Source organism: Lithobates pipiens, unplaced genomic scaffold (genome assembly GCF_037356315.1).
Source record: "Lithobates pipiens isolate NorthernLeopardFrog02 unplaced genomic scaffold, aLitPip1_a1.2 Scaffold_19, whole genome shotgun sequence".
Lineage (NCBI taxonomy): Eukaryota > Metazoa > Chordata > Amphibia > Anura > Ranidae > Lithobates > Lithobates pipiens.
This window is the reverse complement of record NW_027507764.1, coordinates 449,892,712-449,911,928: the sequence shown is the minus strand read 5'-3', so window position 1 is coordinate 449,911,928 and position 19,217 is coordinate 449,892,712. Positions and strand designations below refer to the sequence as shown.

The 19,217-nt window shown below is 42.9% G+C and overlaps 2 protein-coding genes across 5 annotated transcripts in view; one reads left to right on the top strand and one right to left on the bottom strand.

Moving 5' to 3' along the window:
* TGS1 (trimethylguanosine synthase 1) overlaps positions 1-1,688 on the bottom strand; it is an 89,145-nt gene extending 87,457 nt beyond the window's left edge. For 2 of the 3 annotated variants that reach the window (XM_077492706.1, XM_077492708.1), the window contains exon 1: positions 1,272-1,534. The gene's annotated coding sequence lies outside the window, so the exon portion shown is untranslated. The other variant, XM_077492707.1, reaches the window with a different exon arrangement.
* A 388-nt stretch (positions 1,689-2,076) lies between these two features.
* The window catches only part of TMEM68 (transmembrane protein 68), a 45,614-nt gene continuing 28,473 nt past the window's right edge, over positions 2,077-19,217 (top strand). The window contains exons 1-4 of one of the 2 annotated variants that reach the window (XM_077492709.1): positions 2,077-2,249; positions 8,249-8,390; positions 12,159-12,536; positions 18,016-18,183. In XM_077492709.1, coding sequence (XP_077348835.1) covers positions 12,212-12,536; positions 18,016-18,183 — 493 coding nt within the window. In that variant the 5' untranslated portion in view covers positions 2,077-2,249; positions 8,249-8,390; positions 12,159-12,211. The remainder of the gene's footprint in view (positions 2,250-8,248; positions 8,391-12,158; positions 12,537-18,015; positions 18,184-19,217) is intronic. The other variant, XM_077492710.1, reaches the window with a different exon arrangement.

Below are 19,217 nucleotides of genomic sequence, written 5' to 3'. Positions count from 1 at the left end.
TTCACCCACTTGCCTGCTCACAAACTTCTGCGTGCACGTAGATGGCATTTGTCCACCACCTTATATTGCCGGCATGGTCTCTCTGGGTGCCGGTCTTCGGGCATCTCCATTGGCCAGCATAGGATGATGTCACTATTGCACATGCACAGGGAGTCAGTCACCCCAGCACACAGGGATCATGCCCACAATGTAAGGGGAGAAAATGCCATCTACATGCCACAGGACTGTTAGAGAGGCCAGTTTAGTGCCTGTCCCCTGTATGTGTGTACAGCCTGGCTATAGACTGGTGTCATCATATTCTCCATACCGACCCCAAGTGTCTGAAAGGGGTTGTAAACCTTTGTGGTTTTTCATCGCAATGTATTCTATGCATTGAGGTGAAAAACCTCTTGCAGTGAAGCAACCCCCCCAGTACTCCTGATTTACTTACCTCTTTTTCTCCTGCCGGTGTCTCGTGTCCTGATTGTCTAGATTGAGAGCAGCGCAGTCATTGGCTCCCGCTGCTGTCAATCAAATCCAATGATGCAGGGGGTGGGGCTGAGTCCAGCATTCTGTCTATGGATGCAAATGCTGGACTTGGGAGCGTGCCCACAAGGTAATCCCCTCTGAGAAGTGTTCTCCTAGGGCAGTGATGGTGAACCTTGGCACCCCAGATGCTTTGGAACTACATTTCCCATGATGCTCCACTAGACTGCAGAGTGAATGAGCATCATGGGAAATGTAGTTCCAAAACATCTGGGGTGCCAAGGTTCGCCATCACTGTTCCAGGTTGTTATCTGATGTGGGGCGGAGTCGCCAGGGCACCCCAGAAGAGCAGATTCGGGGCCACTCTGTGCCAAACAAGCTGCACAGTAGAGGTATGTTTATAGATATTATATGCTTATAGGATATGTGTTATAAGATATGTTTGTTATTTTAAAGAAAAAAATGAACCCTTACAATCTTTTGAATTATGTAGAACTGCAGCCTTGCAGAGTGTAAAATCCCCCCCCCCCCCCCCCCACACACACACACACACACACACACGTTCTGTGCTGGTACCATGAGGCTGAGCCCACACTAGGGTTGCCGCCTCATCCCTTTAAACCTGAACACATTAATTACACAGCTTCTGAGACCGATCGAGGTGGTAACTAAACTCACTTGGTGCCTTATCTGCATTAAAGCAGCCTCAGAACCTGTGTGATTCCTATGTGTTCAGGTGTAAAGGGATGCGGATGGCAACCCTATCCCACACTGAACTATATGACACCTCCTGGGGGTCCCCTCACCTCCATACATCACTGCCAGGGGCTCCTATCCTCGGTCAGGGCTCCATTAGGAAGACGTGCTCAAACCTCCTCCTCACACCACTACAACTTCCGGCATGCCCCGCGCTCCGGAGCCCCTGCCCACCCTCATGGTGTGTAAACACCGGGTACACATGCCCCCGGCCTGTACAGTTCCTGGCTCACCACACCGCCCTGCTCCGTGCCACACATACAGCAACACGGAGTTTAGTAGAAAGACTTTCCGGTGCTGGTCCATAAACTACACTTGCCGTCATATGATTTGCTTGGGGGTACGTCACAAAAATTTATGAGGTAAACATGTGACATTCCTTCCACACGGATGGAAGGGGGGGGGGTCTGAGTACAGTCATGTGACTGTACCGAAGAAGGCGGGACCTGTATGGCACCACGTGACTGTCCCTAGGAAGGCAAGCTTTTTGTGCAGTCACCCAGGCGGGTGGGAGTTGTATGCAACATGTGACTGTACAAGGAAGGCAGGACTTGAATGTGGTCATGTTATTGTATCAAGGAAGGCGGGACTTGTATGCAACCATGTGACTGTACAAGGAAGGAGGGACTTGTATGCAACCATGTGACTGTACAAGGAAGGCGGGACTTGTATGCGGTCACATGACTTTACAAAGGAAGGCAGGATTTGTATGCAACCATGTGACTGTACATGGAAGGCGGGACTTGAATGCAGCCCCCTGACTTTACCAAGGGAGGCGGGACTTGTATGTAAGCATGTGATTGTTCTCAGGAAGGCGGTACTTGTATACGGTCATGTGACCATCCCCAGGGAGGCGAGAACCTGTATGTGGTCATGTGGCTATCCCTGGAAGGCGGGACCTGTATGCAACTATGTGACTGTCCCCACTCCCCAGGAAGGCGGAGAAGTGCATGCCGGGGAATGTAGTTCTCTCCTGTAGAACTCCTGTGGACTTGGCAGTGACAGGCTCGGACTGTGACATTGGCGAGGTGAGGTGACAGCACTCCTAGTACTGACAATGAAGCCACATTGTTCCCTTCCTGACCTGTGTCTTTCTTTCCAGGTAGCGGGTGTCCCATGTCCCCCCTCAGTGTGTCTGAGACATGGCTCCGCAGCACCTCTATACGTGTAATACACCGGGCTGTGCCGTGTGTGGAGTCTGTCTTAGTGTGGAATGAGCACGTATGGATTACACGGGTTCTGTGGCTGATTAAGGTGGTAATTAAACTCACTTGGTGTCTTATGTGCACTAATCTGCCTCAGATCCTGTGTAAAGGGATCTATTGTGGAAGGTGATACTCCCTGTCCATCACCTCACCGGATACAACGTCTTCTACTCATTCCACAATGCTGATCGTTGAAGTTGAGGAAGAAACCTGTTTTGTGTATACAGCGCCAGGGAGATCACCCCCCTCCCCCCAATGATGTGTGTCCTACAGGTGACCCTCGGTCAGTCATGCCGGACCCCCTCACAGTGGAGAACTTCCAGCACTCTGTGGGTTAAAGCCAAACTACACTCCACCTTATTTATCTCTCCTTCAGCAGTCTGAAAATGGCTAACGCTGGCATCATCATCTTCTACCGGGTGCTGGGCTCCAGGTGTTTTCATTGGCTGTCATAGGATGACGTCATCCCTGCACACCGGATCACAAAGTCTTCTTAGAAAGACAGCAAGCAGGTAGGTAGATTTATTGCAGAAGAGACCGTGCCCGTCCCTTCTGTAATAAAGAGCCGGCCTGCTTGCAGTCTTTAAAAATAAGATTTAGTTCTGGTGGCTGTAAACCTCAGACATGAAAAATGAACAAAGCATATCCCTCTATAGCCGAGGTTGCCAACCAGTGTTCCATGGATTACTGGTGGTCCATGAGAAAATGTTGGTGGTCCCCAGGGGTTCTGCCGCAAATCAACATTGTGTCAGATGTATACCACCTAGTGTTGTTCTCAATGAGTGCAGACAGTCAATACTGTCACCCCCATGCCTCCTCTGTAGTTCCGGCTTCCAATGGCAGCGCTGATCACGGTATGTGGGAGGGAGTACAGAGCTTGTTAAGGAGGAGAGGTCCAATGAGGAGTCTGTGTAAGTCAGCAGTGTTGTGAAAAGGAGTGCACTGGAGCATTGTGTGTATTAAGCAGGCCATACAGGGTTCAAATCTCAGCTGGTTCAGCAGGAACCTGCCGAGATTTGAACCATTAGTGGACAGGCTGAATGTACCGTTTTGATTGATCAACCTGGGTACAACAGGCATGGCGGGTTTTTCCTGTGATTATCACTAGTGGCTGCTATAGCCACAAGCAATAATCGCTGTCTTCTCCCAGTGGGGACAGCTTCTCCTGCCCACCCGCTGGGAGAAGATAATGTCCTGGCAGGAGGAATTCCCGCATTAACACTGTCTATGTCGATGGGGGAATCAAGCAAACATCTTTCCTGCAACCTGTGGTTGCAGGAAAGTTATTCGCTCCATGTTAGGCCTGCATAAGGCAGCAGTGTGATCCAGGGGGAGGGGGGCAGAGAGCCAGAGTATTGTGTGTGTGTGTGTGTGTGTGTGTGTGTGTGTATAAGGCATGTCAAATTCATGTTAGTGGTCTGCAGGATTCTGAGTTGTGCATTTAGAGGTCCGAAAGGTTGGCGACCACTGATCTATAGTGTGCACTTGTGTCAATACAAAGCACTGAGTTTAATTTCTGTCTGCTGCCTCCCTGCTCTGCTATCAACACAAGTCATTTCTGGCAGCTAATGTTGGAGGGGAGCTCCAGCACACTGCCTCTGGTTGACAGTCTCAGCTGTGCATTTTTCCCTATGAGTTTGGGTAAGGGGGGGGGTGTCCATTCCCTCTATTCAGGTCTCGGGTTACAGTGTGCTCCATGTATGTGCTCTGCAGTGTGTGACATCAGACCCCTACCTGTTGGAGTCCAGAGATGCTGTGTAAAATGTGTGCTTTAGGAGGCTGCAGATAAACAAGTACAACTTACTTAGATTTGTTTCATCTCTGTGTATTACCTGAGGCCACTTGCTTCACTAAGTATATGTAGGGGTTTACAACCACTTTAACTGCCTTGGCTCTAACAGTGAAGGTTCACGCCTCTCTCCTCCATTCACAAAACTCCCTGTATTACTTTCCCACAATGCAAGCTGTTCCTTAAACAGAGTAGAGATGAGCTCTGGATTCCTCCCATCTCCTTTCTACCTGAATTCCAGACTTGTACTCTTTCTTTTTTCACTCCAATGAGCTGTGGGTCAGGACATATCCGCCCTGCAACTTGTGTAAGCAAAGAGGTGTGGTGGGAATGACACGGCCAGCACTTGATTAGAATAAAAAATGTTTAAATTCTCAGGATGCTTAAGCTTATCTCTAAAATAGGAGGGGACACTGTCATTAATCCCTTGCCCCCCCCCCCCATTCACTTAATAGTTTGCATCCAGGGAAAGTAATTTTTTTCCCCAAGATTCCAGTAATATTCACATGTCTCTTGTCTTCAGACAATATTTGCTTATCCTGAAATTCGGCTGTAAACGTGTAGTAGTTCTTCCTTACTTTACAAGCTGAATGTCCATTTGTGCATTTTTGTTTGTGCCTAATGTGTATCTAAACCAAACCGTTTTTTTGGATAGAGCAGAGAATTATTAAAGTATTATTAAAGTATATATCAAGTAAATTTTTTTTTCCCACAGTGGATGGATTAAAACACCTGCTGTATTTCTACTGCTATCTGGTGCTCTGTTAGAGAAATCAATCCTCACTTCCTGTCCGGGTGACAACGGTTTCAGGGTAACTCGCTAAATTAAACATAGACAGATATAAAAACCTCCCAGAGGTTCTAGCCTTCCCCTACCATACTAATACATTTTTAGTTTTGTATTTGTTGCTGTTGGATAACTCCCCTCATTTCCTGTCTAGAAAAAAACATTTTCAGCAGGACAAGAAGAAGAAGAAATAATTCTTTCTAATGGGGACCACAGATAATGGTAAAAATCTGACGGGTTCCTACTCTATCCAAACCAAGAAAAGAGCGTTTTGGCAGGACACATGCTTTATATATTGCTGTGAGTTTTTTTAGTCTTCTGTGCCCCATTAGGAAGATTTCCCTTCACTTCTTCCTGTCCTGTAAACACAACAGAAAGTGGAGACAAAAGTAGAGAAAAATTCCCCAAAGCGAGGGACACCCGCTCTCAGACAATTGTCACCGGAACAAGAGTCCTCGTTTTGGAAAGTTTCTCCTTTATTCCTCTTCTGGTGCCTGGGAATAATGTTAGATTTTTGCTCATTTCACATTGGCCATTAGGAGAAATACAGTGCATCTGGAAAGTATTCACAGCGCTTCACTTTTTCCACATTTTGTTAAGTTACAGCCTTATTACAAAATGTATTAAGTTCATTATTTTCCTCAAAATTATAAAAAAAAAAAATACCATATAATGACAATGTGAAAGAAGTTTGTTTTGAAATCTTTGCAAATTTCTTAAAAATAAAAAAAATCTCATGTACATAAGTATTCTCAGCCTTTGCCGTGACACTCAAAATTGAGCCCAGGTCCTTCTTGTTTCAATTGATCATCCTTGATATGTTTCTACAACTTGATTGGCGTCCATCTGTGGTTAATTTGGGTGATTGGACATGATTTGGAAAGGCACACACCTGTCTATATAAGGTCCCATGGTTAACAGTGCATGTCAGAGCACAAACCAAGCCATTAAGTCAAAAGAAATGTCTGTAGACCTCTGAGACAGGATTGAATCAAGGCACAGATCTGGGAAAGGGTATAGAAAAATCTCTGCAGCATTGCAGGTCCCAATGAGCACAATGGCCTCCATCATCTGTAAATAGAAAAGTTTGGAACCACCAAGACTCCTCCCAGAGTGGGCCACCCGGCCAAACTGAGCAATCATGGGACGAGGGCCTTAGTCAGGAAGGTGATCAAGAACAAATGGTCTCTCTGACAGAGATTCAGCATTCTCTGTGGAGAAAGGAGAACTTTCCAGAAGAACAACCATCTCTGCAGCACTCCACCAATTGGGCCTGTAAGCTCCAGTGGGTGGAGTTAAATGCAATGGGGGCCTGTCCTCGTGGGGTTTCAGGCTGAGACCACCACTTGTCTACACACAGCAGGTCTTGTTCTGATGTGCAGCTCCCGAGATCTTCTGCTCTTATCTGTCATTGTCTGGAGCGTGGTTGTTCTCCTTCCCAGCCATGACCCACAGCAACAGGCACAGGACTACACTTCCTAGCAGCCTGAGTGGCTCACATACATACCATGGGTTTGCTGTATGGTAGAGTGGCCATACGGAAGGCACTCCTCAGTATAAGACACATTACAGCCCATCCGGAGTTTGCCAAAGGGTACCTGAAGGACTCTCTGACTAGGAGAAACAAAATTCTCTGGTCTGGGATGGGGCCAACCGACCTGTAACTATGTGTAGTGTTACAGTGTGGTAGGACAGGTTTTCAGGGTTAACACAGGACACCATGAGGTGTCAACTGTCAACCACCCTATGAAAATCAGTCCAACGCAGAACACTATTCAGAGGGGCTGCAAGAGCTGCTGCAAGTGTGAGTGAGGCCTAACACAAAAATAAATACTTTATGTAGCCAAAGCTGCATTTGGTATTGTGCTTACATACTTCCTTCGCTATGCACAGGCAGCCTATAGAGATGGACACAGTCGCATGTCAAAATTCAGTGGATGTGGATGCACGCAGTCTGCATCTGTGCATCCACTGCAAAATTTGACATGCGGTTGTATCCATGCAGCATCTGCATCCACCTCTATAGGCTGCCTACACACAGCCCAGGATGGGTGTAAGTGTAATACCAAAAGAAGCCTGCATGCAGAAAAGGTGTTTGTCTGTCTGAATGAAGCCTAAAGCCCCATACACACTATCAGATTTTCTGCTGAATTTTGTCTTCAGATTTACCAAAACCATGTAGTAGAAGGGCCTGCCTGATTGCATATACATTGAAACTCCTAAGGTTTGACCTCACATTATATGGTTTTGGTAAATCTGAAGACAAAACTCCGCAGAAAATCTGATAGTGTGTATGGGGCTTAAATGTCACTTTTTGAACAGCAGTGTCTTTATCCTGGTGTGTTTAGCTTTGTAAACTGAACCTATGGTGTCACTAATGGTCATTAGCACATGGTTCCAAATTGATGCCCTGCAATCCAGAGGGGTCCTCATTGTTGCTGTCCGTGCACTATTTTTGGTTTGTTGTTGTAATAGTGAAATGTAAACCCGAATTTTTTTTGATGTCATACTGTAGAGTATACGATTTCCTATTAATTGAGCCCAGTCTTGCCACAAAGAGTTATTCCATCTCTAAGCAATCCTCTTTTATTGTTCAGTGAGATAAAACTTGACAAAATGAGAGGAAAAACTTTGTCAAATCCTCCCCCTTGCTGTGAGTGACGGGTGATTTACAGATCTCGTGCACTAGCCTTAAGCCCCATACACACTGTCAGATTTTCTGCTGATTTTTGTCTTCAGATTTACCAAAACCATGTAGTACAAGGGCCTGCCTGATTGCATACAAATTGAAACTCCTAAGGTTTGACCTCATATTACATGGTTTTGGTAAATCTGAAGACAAAAATCAGCAGAAAATCTGACAGTGTGTATGGGGCTTAAGAGACATGCATTATTTTTTAATTCCCTCCCACTCCTTTCTTCTGCTGCTCAGCCAGAATTGGATGTTCCCCACCTCAGCATGATTTGGCATGCTGAAGTCATGTGGTTACTTTCCTGTCTTTTCACTGGATGTTAGAGATCATAGCAGAAGTTCAGTGTAAGAAATACACAGGAGAATATGCATATTGACAAGGGGAGTGTAAAGGGGGGCGGGGAGTCTACTGACATCTAGTAAATCTTTTGTTTTTTCCTAGCAGGCAATCGAAAAGCCAACGTGTTTTGGGGACTGAAATGATCTGGTTCTATTTTGACCTATGTGGGTTTTTTGTTTTTGTTTTTAAAACGAAATTTTCTGTTTCACACTAGATATGTTTTATCCTGGCTTGTGATGTCACCTCTACCAGAGATGCTAGCCCAAAGCTGCAGTGCTGTGCCCTGGTACTGAAAATGACCTATCTGTATATGGAGTTTCAGACTGGGCACACATGAGCCTCTTAAGTGTACTTTGGTAGGTATTGCCTCAATATTCATCTGCAGCTACAAATCACTAGATTGGCACATATGACATATTAACTTAGCTTCTAACAAAGAAAATGTGTGTGTGTGTGTGTGTGTGTGTGTGTGTGTGTATATGTATATGTATATATATATATATATATATTTATTTACATGAAATAGATGTGTAAATCTAGTACAGTGACTTAAAGGTACAGTGATATAATGGTTTCGGGTAAGTTTGCGCACGGGAGACGCCAGTCGCGGCATGTCGCCGTAGACAGCGGTGCCTGTCTTTTGGCAAATATCTCCTAAACCGTGTAGGTTTAGGAGATATTTCTTGGACCTACAGGTAAGCCTTAATCTAGGCTTAGGCCCCTTTCACACATGCGGACATTATGTCCATATTTCATCCATCCGTTTGCGGATGAAATACGGACATACATGCATTCCTATGGGATATCGGGTGTCTGCGGATGAACATCCGCAGACACCCGATGGGGTCCGCCTCCGCAATTGTCCAATTCTGCAGACGGAGGAAAATCCTATTTTTCTACCCGTCTGCAGAGCGGATCGGATGAACACGGACAGACGGTCCGTGTTCATCCGATCCCCCATAGAGGAGAATGGAGAGCTGGCAGGGCGGTCCCTGCACAGTGTGCCGGGACCGCCCTGTTATCCGCCGGCTCAGCGGGGACAACAGAGCGATCCCCGCTGAGCAAGCGGATCATCATGGGGCGGATCATTACTGATCCGTCCCATGTGAAAGGTCAAAGTGGTTTGTAGGGGTTTACAACCACTTTAATATCTGCTTTTACTATGCCATAAATTTACAATTGTTGTTTTACAAATAAACATTTTAAAACATGACAAAGGATTCCCAGATCCCTATGGTCGTAAGAGATGGCGTGCACACATTTACTTCTCTTTCAGGCTTGCTGTTCATCATTGGCATCTCAGATGAAACTATCTGGGATGAATCACTCCTCTGGCTCATTCACTTGTGTAAATTTCAGGCTGAGCTATTGCTCTCTGTAGATAACTGTCTTTTTCCAAGAAGTGGTAAGGAAAAGCAGCAAATTGTGAAAAGGAGCTGAGAGCTTCATCTTCTGATTGCTGAAATGGTTTGTGCTGACAAATGCAAATTTGCATGGTGTGTAAAATAAAAGCAAAACTGTTTTAGCAAATTTGGTAGTAGGTAGATTTGTTATGGCTGAGACGTTGTGTGTCTCTTCAGCCATAAAAAGTTATTTTCTTCCTGCGAGCTTTTGTTTTCTCGAATTGTACGCTGTGCACACAAGCATAGCTCAGTGTAACATTATGACATGCCTTGGGTGGCAAGACAAAGTAACTTCTGTGCGCATACGAGGATGTTATGTCATCCTTGGGCAGCAGACGGCTGAACACCTTAGACCAGAAAAAGGATTGGGAGAAGATGCTGATGGCATTGACGAGACGACAAGGGGACAGCTTGGCTATCACCTCACTAGAGGAGGACACCCTGGGAGGTAAGTGTGCATAAGGTGCAAATATGCTGTGCATAAATTGCAGATTGTGTCAAGAACCTTGGGGTCAACACCCATATTCACATGTGCTTTATGCCATACTGTGATCATGTCTGCTGTTGTAAATTACCATTACATAACCCTTTTCATTGGGCCAGTGTGAGAAGCAGGATCTTTTTTTAGCTTATGTTATATGGGCAATTTTAGAAATACCTATGTAAAACTGGTATTAATACTGGTCGATATTTTTTTAACACTACTAATTGCTGTTCATTTGAAGTTCTGTCCTGAAACTTGTACTCTCAGAACGCCACATGAGAACTGCAGGAAAACTACAGTATATAGTTTAGTAATGTGTATGGTTAAGAATTTTTCTTTATTTAAAGTGATTGTAAGGTCTTGTTTATTTTTAGCTAAAAAATAAATAAAAAATTGTTATACTTACCTGCTCTGTGCAAATCCACTGTTTATTATCCTCCTCCTTCTCAGGTCCCTCTTTGGTTCTCCTGGCCCCTCCCTCTTGTTGAGTGCCCACTCAGCAAGCAGCTTGCTATGGGCACACCCAAGCTGAGCCTTAGCTCCGGGTGTCCATTCAGACACGGAGCTGTGGCCTGGCCCCACCCCTTTTCTCTCCTCATTGGCTGACTGCCTTTGACAGCAGCATGAGCCAGTGGCGCCACGCTGCTGTCTCAGCCAATGAGGAGGGGAGTCCCAGGCAGCCGAGGTAATCTTACAACATTGCTGGACAGAGATGGGGCTCAGGAAAGTATCATGGGGGCTGCTGCACACAGAAGGCTTTTTATCTTAATGCATAGAACCCATTAAGATAAAACAAAAACAAAAAAAACCTTCTGACTTTAGAACCACTTTCACCTTTCCAGTCATTCACATTGACTTGGGCAACTTCTGAACAAACAAGTTGCTATTTACAGGTTGAACCATGTAAAGTCTTATTTCTTTATTTTACTTTTTTTTTTAAAGCGGGAGTAAAGCCGCTGACATTTATTTATTTATTTATTTATATATATATTTTTTTTAGACCTGCAAGGGAAAAGGCATAATGAGCTAGTATGCACCGCATACTAGCTCATTCTGAAATACTTACCTTAGAACGAGCCCCCGACATCTCGCCCGATCCACGCCGAGGGAGCTGACATGTTCCCTCGGCGTGTCTTCTGGGTATCGCGGCTCCGGCGTTATGAGTGCCCGGAGCCGTGATATCATCACTATTTCTTTCCCGCAAAGTCCAGCGTCTGCCAGGCTTTCAGCCGAAAATCCCCTGTGTGCATGCGCCTCATTGCGAGGGGAATATCTCCTAAACCATACAGGTTTAGGAGATATTATTATTTTTTTTTTTTTTTTACCTACAGGTAAGTCTTTATTATAGGCTTACCTGTAGGTAAAAGTAAAAAAAAAAAACCCTATACAACCACTTTAAGAAAAGAGACTTGTATAAACAGTTGCTCATACCACCATATTTTAGTTATTATTAATTTTAATTGTAAAATGTTTTGCAAGTTCAGCTTTTCAGGAACTCAGTCTAATGCCAATTATAGATAGAATGGATGTCGACCATATGATCGATAACCAACAAAAATCTTCTGACATTTCACACATAAATGGCACCACACAATGCTATCCTTCTGCCTTTAAATGTATCTCAGATAATAGTGCTTACCTCATCAGGCTAGGTCTTACTATAGCAAAACCGTATCACCATACAGGTTATGGTGAAAAGGGACTAAAACATTCAAAAAGTCCTCCAACCGAATCGGTACATAGCACAGTTAAGCATTCTTAGAACAGAGGATATTCTTATGTCTCATTCTATCACCTATCCAAAAATAAGAAGATTATTTCTAATTTTAGGATAATGGGTGGGCTTCTTGCTAGCTGCATTGTTGGGTGGTTGTCCTGTTCAACCTCACTCACAGCTGGCCTTAAACAGCATGTAGGAAGATGGGACAAAGCACTACAAGTACGATGCCCCCAAGAAACGGAGCACATTAATAAAAATTAAAGTGAGATTTCTTGTATTCATTGAATAATTCCTATAACCCTGAAGACATTTTATAAATATCTTAAAAATAAAATCAAAACAGAACGTTACATTAAGCATAAATAAATTCAGCTGTTTTGTCCGATTCCCCTGGGTGATGCACTTAAGGACATTAGCAGTCCACATCTATTATAAGTAAGTGAATTCACATTCTGAATCTATTGCTGTTTGTGTTTTGGTTGTAATCTAATCTTTACACTTTTGGTTTTTGCCTTAGGATGGAATGTACAAACCTATAGGGGATCTTGTGCTTGAGGCTGTGCACTGAAGATGACAGCTGAAAACGAGACATGCATTGCAGGCCCTTCTGTTGCCTACCTGACCTGCCTGGGGCAGATGTTTCAGGATTGGCTAGGACTTGAGAATTTGGAAGATTACCTGAACTACTTAGACTACCTCATGTGGGTCTTCACACCACTGATAATAGTATTCATACTACCCTTCCTCATTGTCATTTTTCTCTACCTCTCCATCCTCTTCCTCCACGTATACAAGCGCAAAAATGAACTGCAAGAAGCTTATTCCAACAGTATATGGGATGGCGCCCGGAAAACATTGGCAACACTGTGGGATGGGCATGCTACAATATGGCATGGTAAAAAATTGTTAGAAGTGCTACTTCTGTTACCCCCTGGAGCCCTTATACAGGCTCCTCTGTGTATCAGTACAATCATTTTATTTTGTTGGGCTTTAATCCACAAAGTCAGGTTTCACACACAGTGCTCTTGTATGAGAAAACTGATATTGCGGCTTATTCCTTGAGATGTATTAACAAGAAAATATGAACGGATAGCTTTAGGTAACAGTGTACAAGGTGCGTGTCAGAGATCATCTTGCATGTTAAGAGACAGAGGAGTCAGAAGGTGTGTGTGTCCCTCATAAAATTAGAATATCATCAAAAAGTTAATTTATTTCAGTAATTCTAGAATTTTCTGATAGATGGCTGTGCTGACTTTGGACTTGATAAAAACACAGTATACCAAAACCAGCAGATGACATGGCTCCCCAAATCATCACAGACTGTGCAAAATTTTGCATTTCATTTGGAAATCAAGGTCCCAGAGTCTGGAGGAAGAGTGTAGAGGCACAGAATCCAAGTTGCACGAGGACCAGTGTGAAGTTTCCGCAGTCAGTGATGATTTGGGGGAGCCATGTCATCTGCTGGTGTTCGTCCACTGTGTTTTATCAAGTCCAAAGTCAGCGCTGCCCTCTACCAGCCGCCTCTGGCCAACTTTTTGGAGATGCTGATTTAATTTTCCAGCAGGACTTGGCACCTGCCCACACTGCCAAATGTACCTATACCTGGTTTAATGATCATGGTATCGCTGCTTGATTGGCCAGCAAACTCACCTGACTTAAATAAACCTCAGAGAATCTGTGGGGTATTGTCAGGAGGAAGATAAGAGACAACTGACCCAACAATGCAGATGAGTTGAAGGCCCCTATCAAAGCAACCTGGGCCTCCATAACACCTCAGTTGTGCTACAGGCTGGTCGCCTCCATGCCACAATGCATTGATGCAGTAATTCATGCAAAAGGAGCCCTGACCAAGTATTGCGTGCATACTGTACTGTACATGGACATACTTTTCAGTAAGACAATATTTCTGTATTAAAAATCCTTTTTTTATTTGGTCTTATGTAATATTCAAATTTTCTGAGATACTAAATTTTGAGTTTTCACTAGCTGTAAGCCATAATCATCTAAATGAAAAGAAAGGAATGCTCGAAATACATCACTCTGTGTGTATCGCATATACAGTGCCTTGCGAAAGTATTCAGCCCCCTTGAACTTTTCAACCTTTTGCCACATTTCAGGCTTCAAACATAAAGATATAAAATTTTAATTTTTGTGAAGAATCACCAACAAGTGGGACACAATTGTGAAGTGGAACGAAATCTATTGGATAACTTAAACTTTTTTAGCAAATAAAAAACTGAAAAGTGGTGCGTGCAAAATTAATCGGCTCCTTTACTTTCAGTGCAGCAAACTCACTCCAGAAGTTCAGCGAGGATCTCTGAATGATCCAATGTTGTCCTAAATGACTGATGGTGATAAATAGAATCCACCTGTGTATAATCAAGTCTCTGTATAAATGCACCTGCTCTGTGATAGTCTCAGGGTTCTGTTGAAAGCGCAGAGAGCATCATGAAGACCAAGGAACACACCAGGCAGGTCCGTAATACTGTTGTGGAGAAGTTTAAAGCCGGATTTGGATACAAAAAGATTTCCCAAGCTTTAAACATCCCAAGGAGCACTGTGCAAGAGATCATGGAAGGAGTATCAGACCACTGCAAATCTACCAAGACCTGGCTGTCCCTCTAAACTTTCAGCTCAGACAAGGAGAAGACTGATCAGAGATGCAGCCAAGAGGCCCATGATAACTCTGGATGAACTGCAGAGAACTACAGCTGAGGTGGGAGAGTCTGTCCATAGGACAACAATCAGTCGTACACTGCACAAATCTGGCCTTTATGGAAGAGTGGCAAGAAGAAAGCCATTTCTCAAAGATATCCATAAAAAGTCTCATCTAAAGTTTGCCACAAGCCACCTGGGAGACACACCAAACATGTGGAAGAAGGTGCTCTGGTCAGATGAAACCAAAATTGAACTTTTTGCCCACAATGCAAAACGATATGTTTGGCGTAAAAAAAGCAACACCGCTCATCACCTTCAACACACCATCCCCACTGTCAAACATGGTGGTGGCAACATCATGGTTTGGGCCTGCTTTTTTTTCAGCAGTGACAGGGAAGATGGTTAAAATTGAAGGGAAGATGGATGCAGCCAAATACAGGACCATTTTGGATGAAAACCTGTTGGAGTCTGCAAAAGACCTGAAACTGGGACTGAGATTTATCTTCCAACAAGACAATGATCCCAAACATACAGCAAAATCTACAAAGGAATGGTTCACAGATAAACATATCCAGGTGTTAGAATGGCCAAGTCAAAGTCCAGACCTGAATCCAATCGAGAATCTGTGGAAAGAGCTGAAAACTGCTGTTCACAAACGCTCTCCATCCAACCTCACTGAGCTCGAGCTGTTTTGCAAGGAAGAATGGGCAAGAATTTGTCTCTCGGTGTGCAAAACTGATAGAGACATACCCCAAGCGACTTGCAGCTGTAATCGCAGCAAAAGGTTGCTCTACAAAGTATTAACGCAAGGGGGGCGAATAATTTTGCACGCCCCACTTTTCATTTTTTTATTAGTTAAAAAAGTTTCAAAAATCCAATAGATTTCGTTCCACTTCACAATTGTGTCCCACTTGTTGGTGATTCTTCACAAAAAATAAAAATGTTATATCTTTATGTTTGAAGCCTGAAATGTGGCAAAAGGTTGAAAAGTTCAAGGGGGCCAAATACTTTCGCAAGGCACTGTATGTAAAATATGAATTGCACTGGTTGAATTTAATTACTGAAATTAACTTTTTGATATTCTAATTTCATGAGGTGTGTGTATTAAAATTGTTGTTTTATTTTTTAATTTCTTTCCCTGCATGAGGAATTTACAGCTGAAAGATGATCAACCTAAACTGTACAGCAAGCTGAGACAGTGGCCATATAAAACCTAAATACATTTTTGTTGTCTCCTCTTGTTCAGAAAACAGTAGAACTACTGTGGCAGTCATGTATTATCAATCGTAGCACCCAGAGCAAAAGAAGGGCATAAAATAATTTTATTTTTATTTATACAAAATAGACAATCTGTGAGTTGCCAAACGTGTACCATCATAAAAAACATCAGCACATCTATAACATAGCATGGCTTGGGGTAATGCCACAACAAACTTCTTAGATAGCTATACTGCTGTCAAGTATAAAGATCCATAGAGAAGAGTTTAAACAAAATAAAAGGTATTAATATACACAAAACCAAATTTCCATCTGTCGCTGTGTTTTGCGGGTTAACCCAGCTTCTGGACAAAATAAATTGAGTAGTTCTAGCTTTTACAAATCATTGGGGTGTAATGTCAAATTATTATTATTATTATATATATATATATTTTTTTTTTGCTACGGTTAATAATGCATGACTACCTTAGTTGTTTTCTGACTAGGAGGTGACCATTACAGCACATGTGAGTCTGATGGTTCCCTGCATTTCCAATTTTTTTGGATGGGGGTTTTTTTTTTTTTTTTTTTTTTTTTTTTTCTTGTATCTGACTGCAATGTTCACCACCTGGCAGCTGCAGATCCTGTGCGGTCAGTTTGATTTCCAGTACAAAAAAGTTTTGGTATTGTAGTTAAAATCTTATTCAAAATAAGAATGCATAAAGCTAATCTTCTTCAGTTTAGAATTTTATAAGATGGATTTGAACAAAAATTACATTTCAGACCACCATTGGATTTTTGTTAGTATATCTACCAAAAGAGAAAAAAATGCCAGTTCAGGGGACGCTTGAGGGTACACGCTAAAAACTCTCATTGTTTGGAAGCAAGAAAACCTTGCATCTACTGCAAGCTCGATTAAAATAATTGCTCAAAACAACTTTAAAATGTCATAAGAGAGCATTTCTTGTTGGTTTGTTAGGTCAGTCATATGCCCATTTTAGAAGATGCGTTTCAGACAGTTTGCCTGCTTTACAGTTCTAATCAGTTTGGCCAAGTGAATAGTGTAGATTGGTTGTTCTCAACCAGGGTTCCTCCATAGGTTGATAGGAAATCATTGAGCTGTGACTGAATGACCTATCTGACGGTGCCTGCATAGTTCTGTGGCTCATGCCACCTAGAGGAACCAAGGCATGGCACCAATGATCTTTAGCTGTCTAGAAGAGTAGCATTCTGGCCACCACTATAATAGGGGCTGTTTTCTCACTGATTATTAATATACGTTGTGATTTTTTATTTTTTTTTTCCAAATAAATCTGTTTTGTAATGGGGTTCCCTGAAACCCCATATTTTTTTCAATGGGGTTAAAAGGGTGAGAAAGGTAGGTGTGGATGAAGATCTGTAGAAGTAGCATTTCATCCAATTCAAAGTTATGCAAGGGAAACTCCTAGTAGGGCCAGGTCTGAATGGGCTGTGTATAGTACCTTTACTGTAAAAACGAGGCCCGTGTTTACAGGCTTTTGTTTACATCGGAACTGCTTTTCTCACTATATAAATCTAGGGGAATGCAATGGTATCTTAAATGAGGTCAATTGCAGGTCAAATTCTCCTGTCAATGAATTTTGAATGAACTCAGAAGTGGGACAACTGAAGTCAGACAGCAGGTTCATCCGCACAGTCCATAGACCTTTTACCCTTTAGTGGTTCTACACCCTAAGGTAAAAAATGTTTAGGCATCGCTGGTGGCCCCTTACCCCTACTTTCCTCCTTATACTTGCCTGAGATTTCATTCGATCCAGCGCTGTGTACATCTTCTGCAGCTCTTCTCTCCCCTCACTTCTGGGTCTCACAGGCTTTACAGAGGCAGCAGAAGCCACTGGCTCCCACTGCTGTCAGTCAAAGCCAGTGATTGGGGAGGGGGGGGGGGGGGCACCATGTCCCACTGTGTGTCAATGGATGCAGCTGCTGGCAGCGGGCACACATGCCCCCATGGGAAGCTACTTTCTATATGGGCATTAGCCAAATAGGAGGAGCCAGGAGTGCCAGCAGGGGACCCGAGAATGGGAGGTTTGGGGCCATTCTGTGCCGTAACATCTAGACATGTTTTGTTAAAAAAAAAATCCTTTGTAACCACTTCAAAGTAAAGCTAAGAAGATGAGAAAAAATGACAGATGAAAACTGGCCTTGTCCAGGGGACAAAAAACGTGAACTTTTTGTTCAATTCCTCCATTTAGATTAAATTTAAAATAATATATCAGTCTTGGGAATACATAAAGCTCATGCTCACTTGGCAGGGAATGTTGTAATCTTTGTTGCATGCAGAACAGTAGTTGCGACAATAGCTTTAAATTTTAATTTCTTTAGGTACCCTTCATGTTAACTGTGGGAAAAAAAAACAATTTTATTATGTCTCTGGGTGGTTTAAATGCATACATTTTATGGTACGTATATTAATAATGCATTTATAGAGCTGCATGGTTTGTTAATACCTTAATGCTTGTGTTGTATTCTTTTCTGTGCAGGTTATGAAATTCATGGTTTGGAAAAGATCCCTGATAGCGGCCCTGCATTAATTGTGTACTATCATGGCGCTCTTCCTGTAGACTACTATTACTTTGTATCGAAGGTCATTCTTCTGAAAGGCAGAATGTGTCACACAGTCGGGGACCACTTTCTCTTCAAAATACCAGGTAAATAATCACATGCTGCATCTAAGCATGATCCACGAAATAACTGCCTTTAGTAGCTCTTCATATACACACATCATTTATTGCAGGTAAAGAACCAAATTACCTGTTCATTGTGTAACTTTAAAGCAAACTTTTGGCTGGAATAAAAGCAGCAGCTGGTAGCATACAGCATAAGGGGTCAACGCCTTCTACTGCAAACGTGTCTCCATTTCCTGGTGGTGGATACTAGGTCTACCTTATTACCTCTATCCCGTAATACAATGCCTGTATGTAATTGGCAAATAAGAGCCAGTTTACTTTAAAGGAGAACTCAAAATTTAGGCCCAGGGTCCCTTTATGCTTAATTGATTGATTGTGATTTTTCTAATCAACTGGGAATACCTTAACCTGATGTTCTCCAGTATATTATTTCTAAATCGTGTAAGTTTTTTTGGAAGATCAACAATGTCCAATACAGCTCACATAGCACCTACAAGTTTTTCAGTGTCCTCTGTATTGAGAACAATTTTCTTCATTTTGTTTATACACTTCTCTCTTCTACAGGGTGTGTCTGGTCACTAGAGACCATAGGGCCTTTAGTAGAAGCCATAAGACCAGCAATAGACTGCAAATATGCAGAACCCAAATATTCTTCCAGCCTGCCACTTGAACAGATGGCTTGTCTGGATTATTTTGTAGTTAGATGGTACCTCTGAATTGACCTACATGTACCTCTTGAGGGGAGCTCAGAAATTTCTGAAGCACCTGTGTATATTTGTGTATGCCTCACTGACCTCAATCCACTTTCCTCTTTGGGCGATCGCCTAACTCCTCCTTTATTCCTCCCAGTTTGCCTGAAAAACATGTTCTAGCTGGGCACAAAACATCAGTTCTTAAATAGTTTTTTTTTTTTTTTTTTTTTTAAAGCAAAGTGCCATTCACAGCTGAACAGTCAGCCCTGATTTTTCTCTGCTGCAGTTAGTGTTTGTAAAGTCTTGTTACTTTCATAGGGAAAAAATAAAATAAAAAATGTCATACTTACCTGCTCTGTTGCA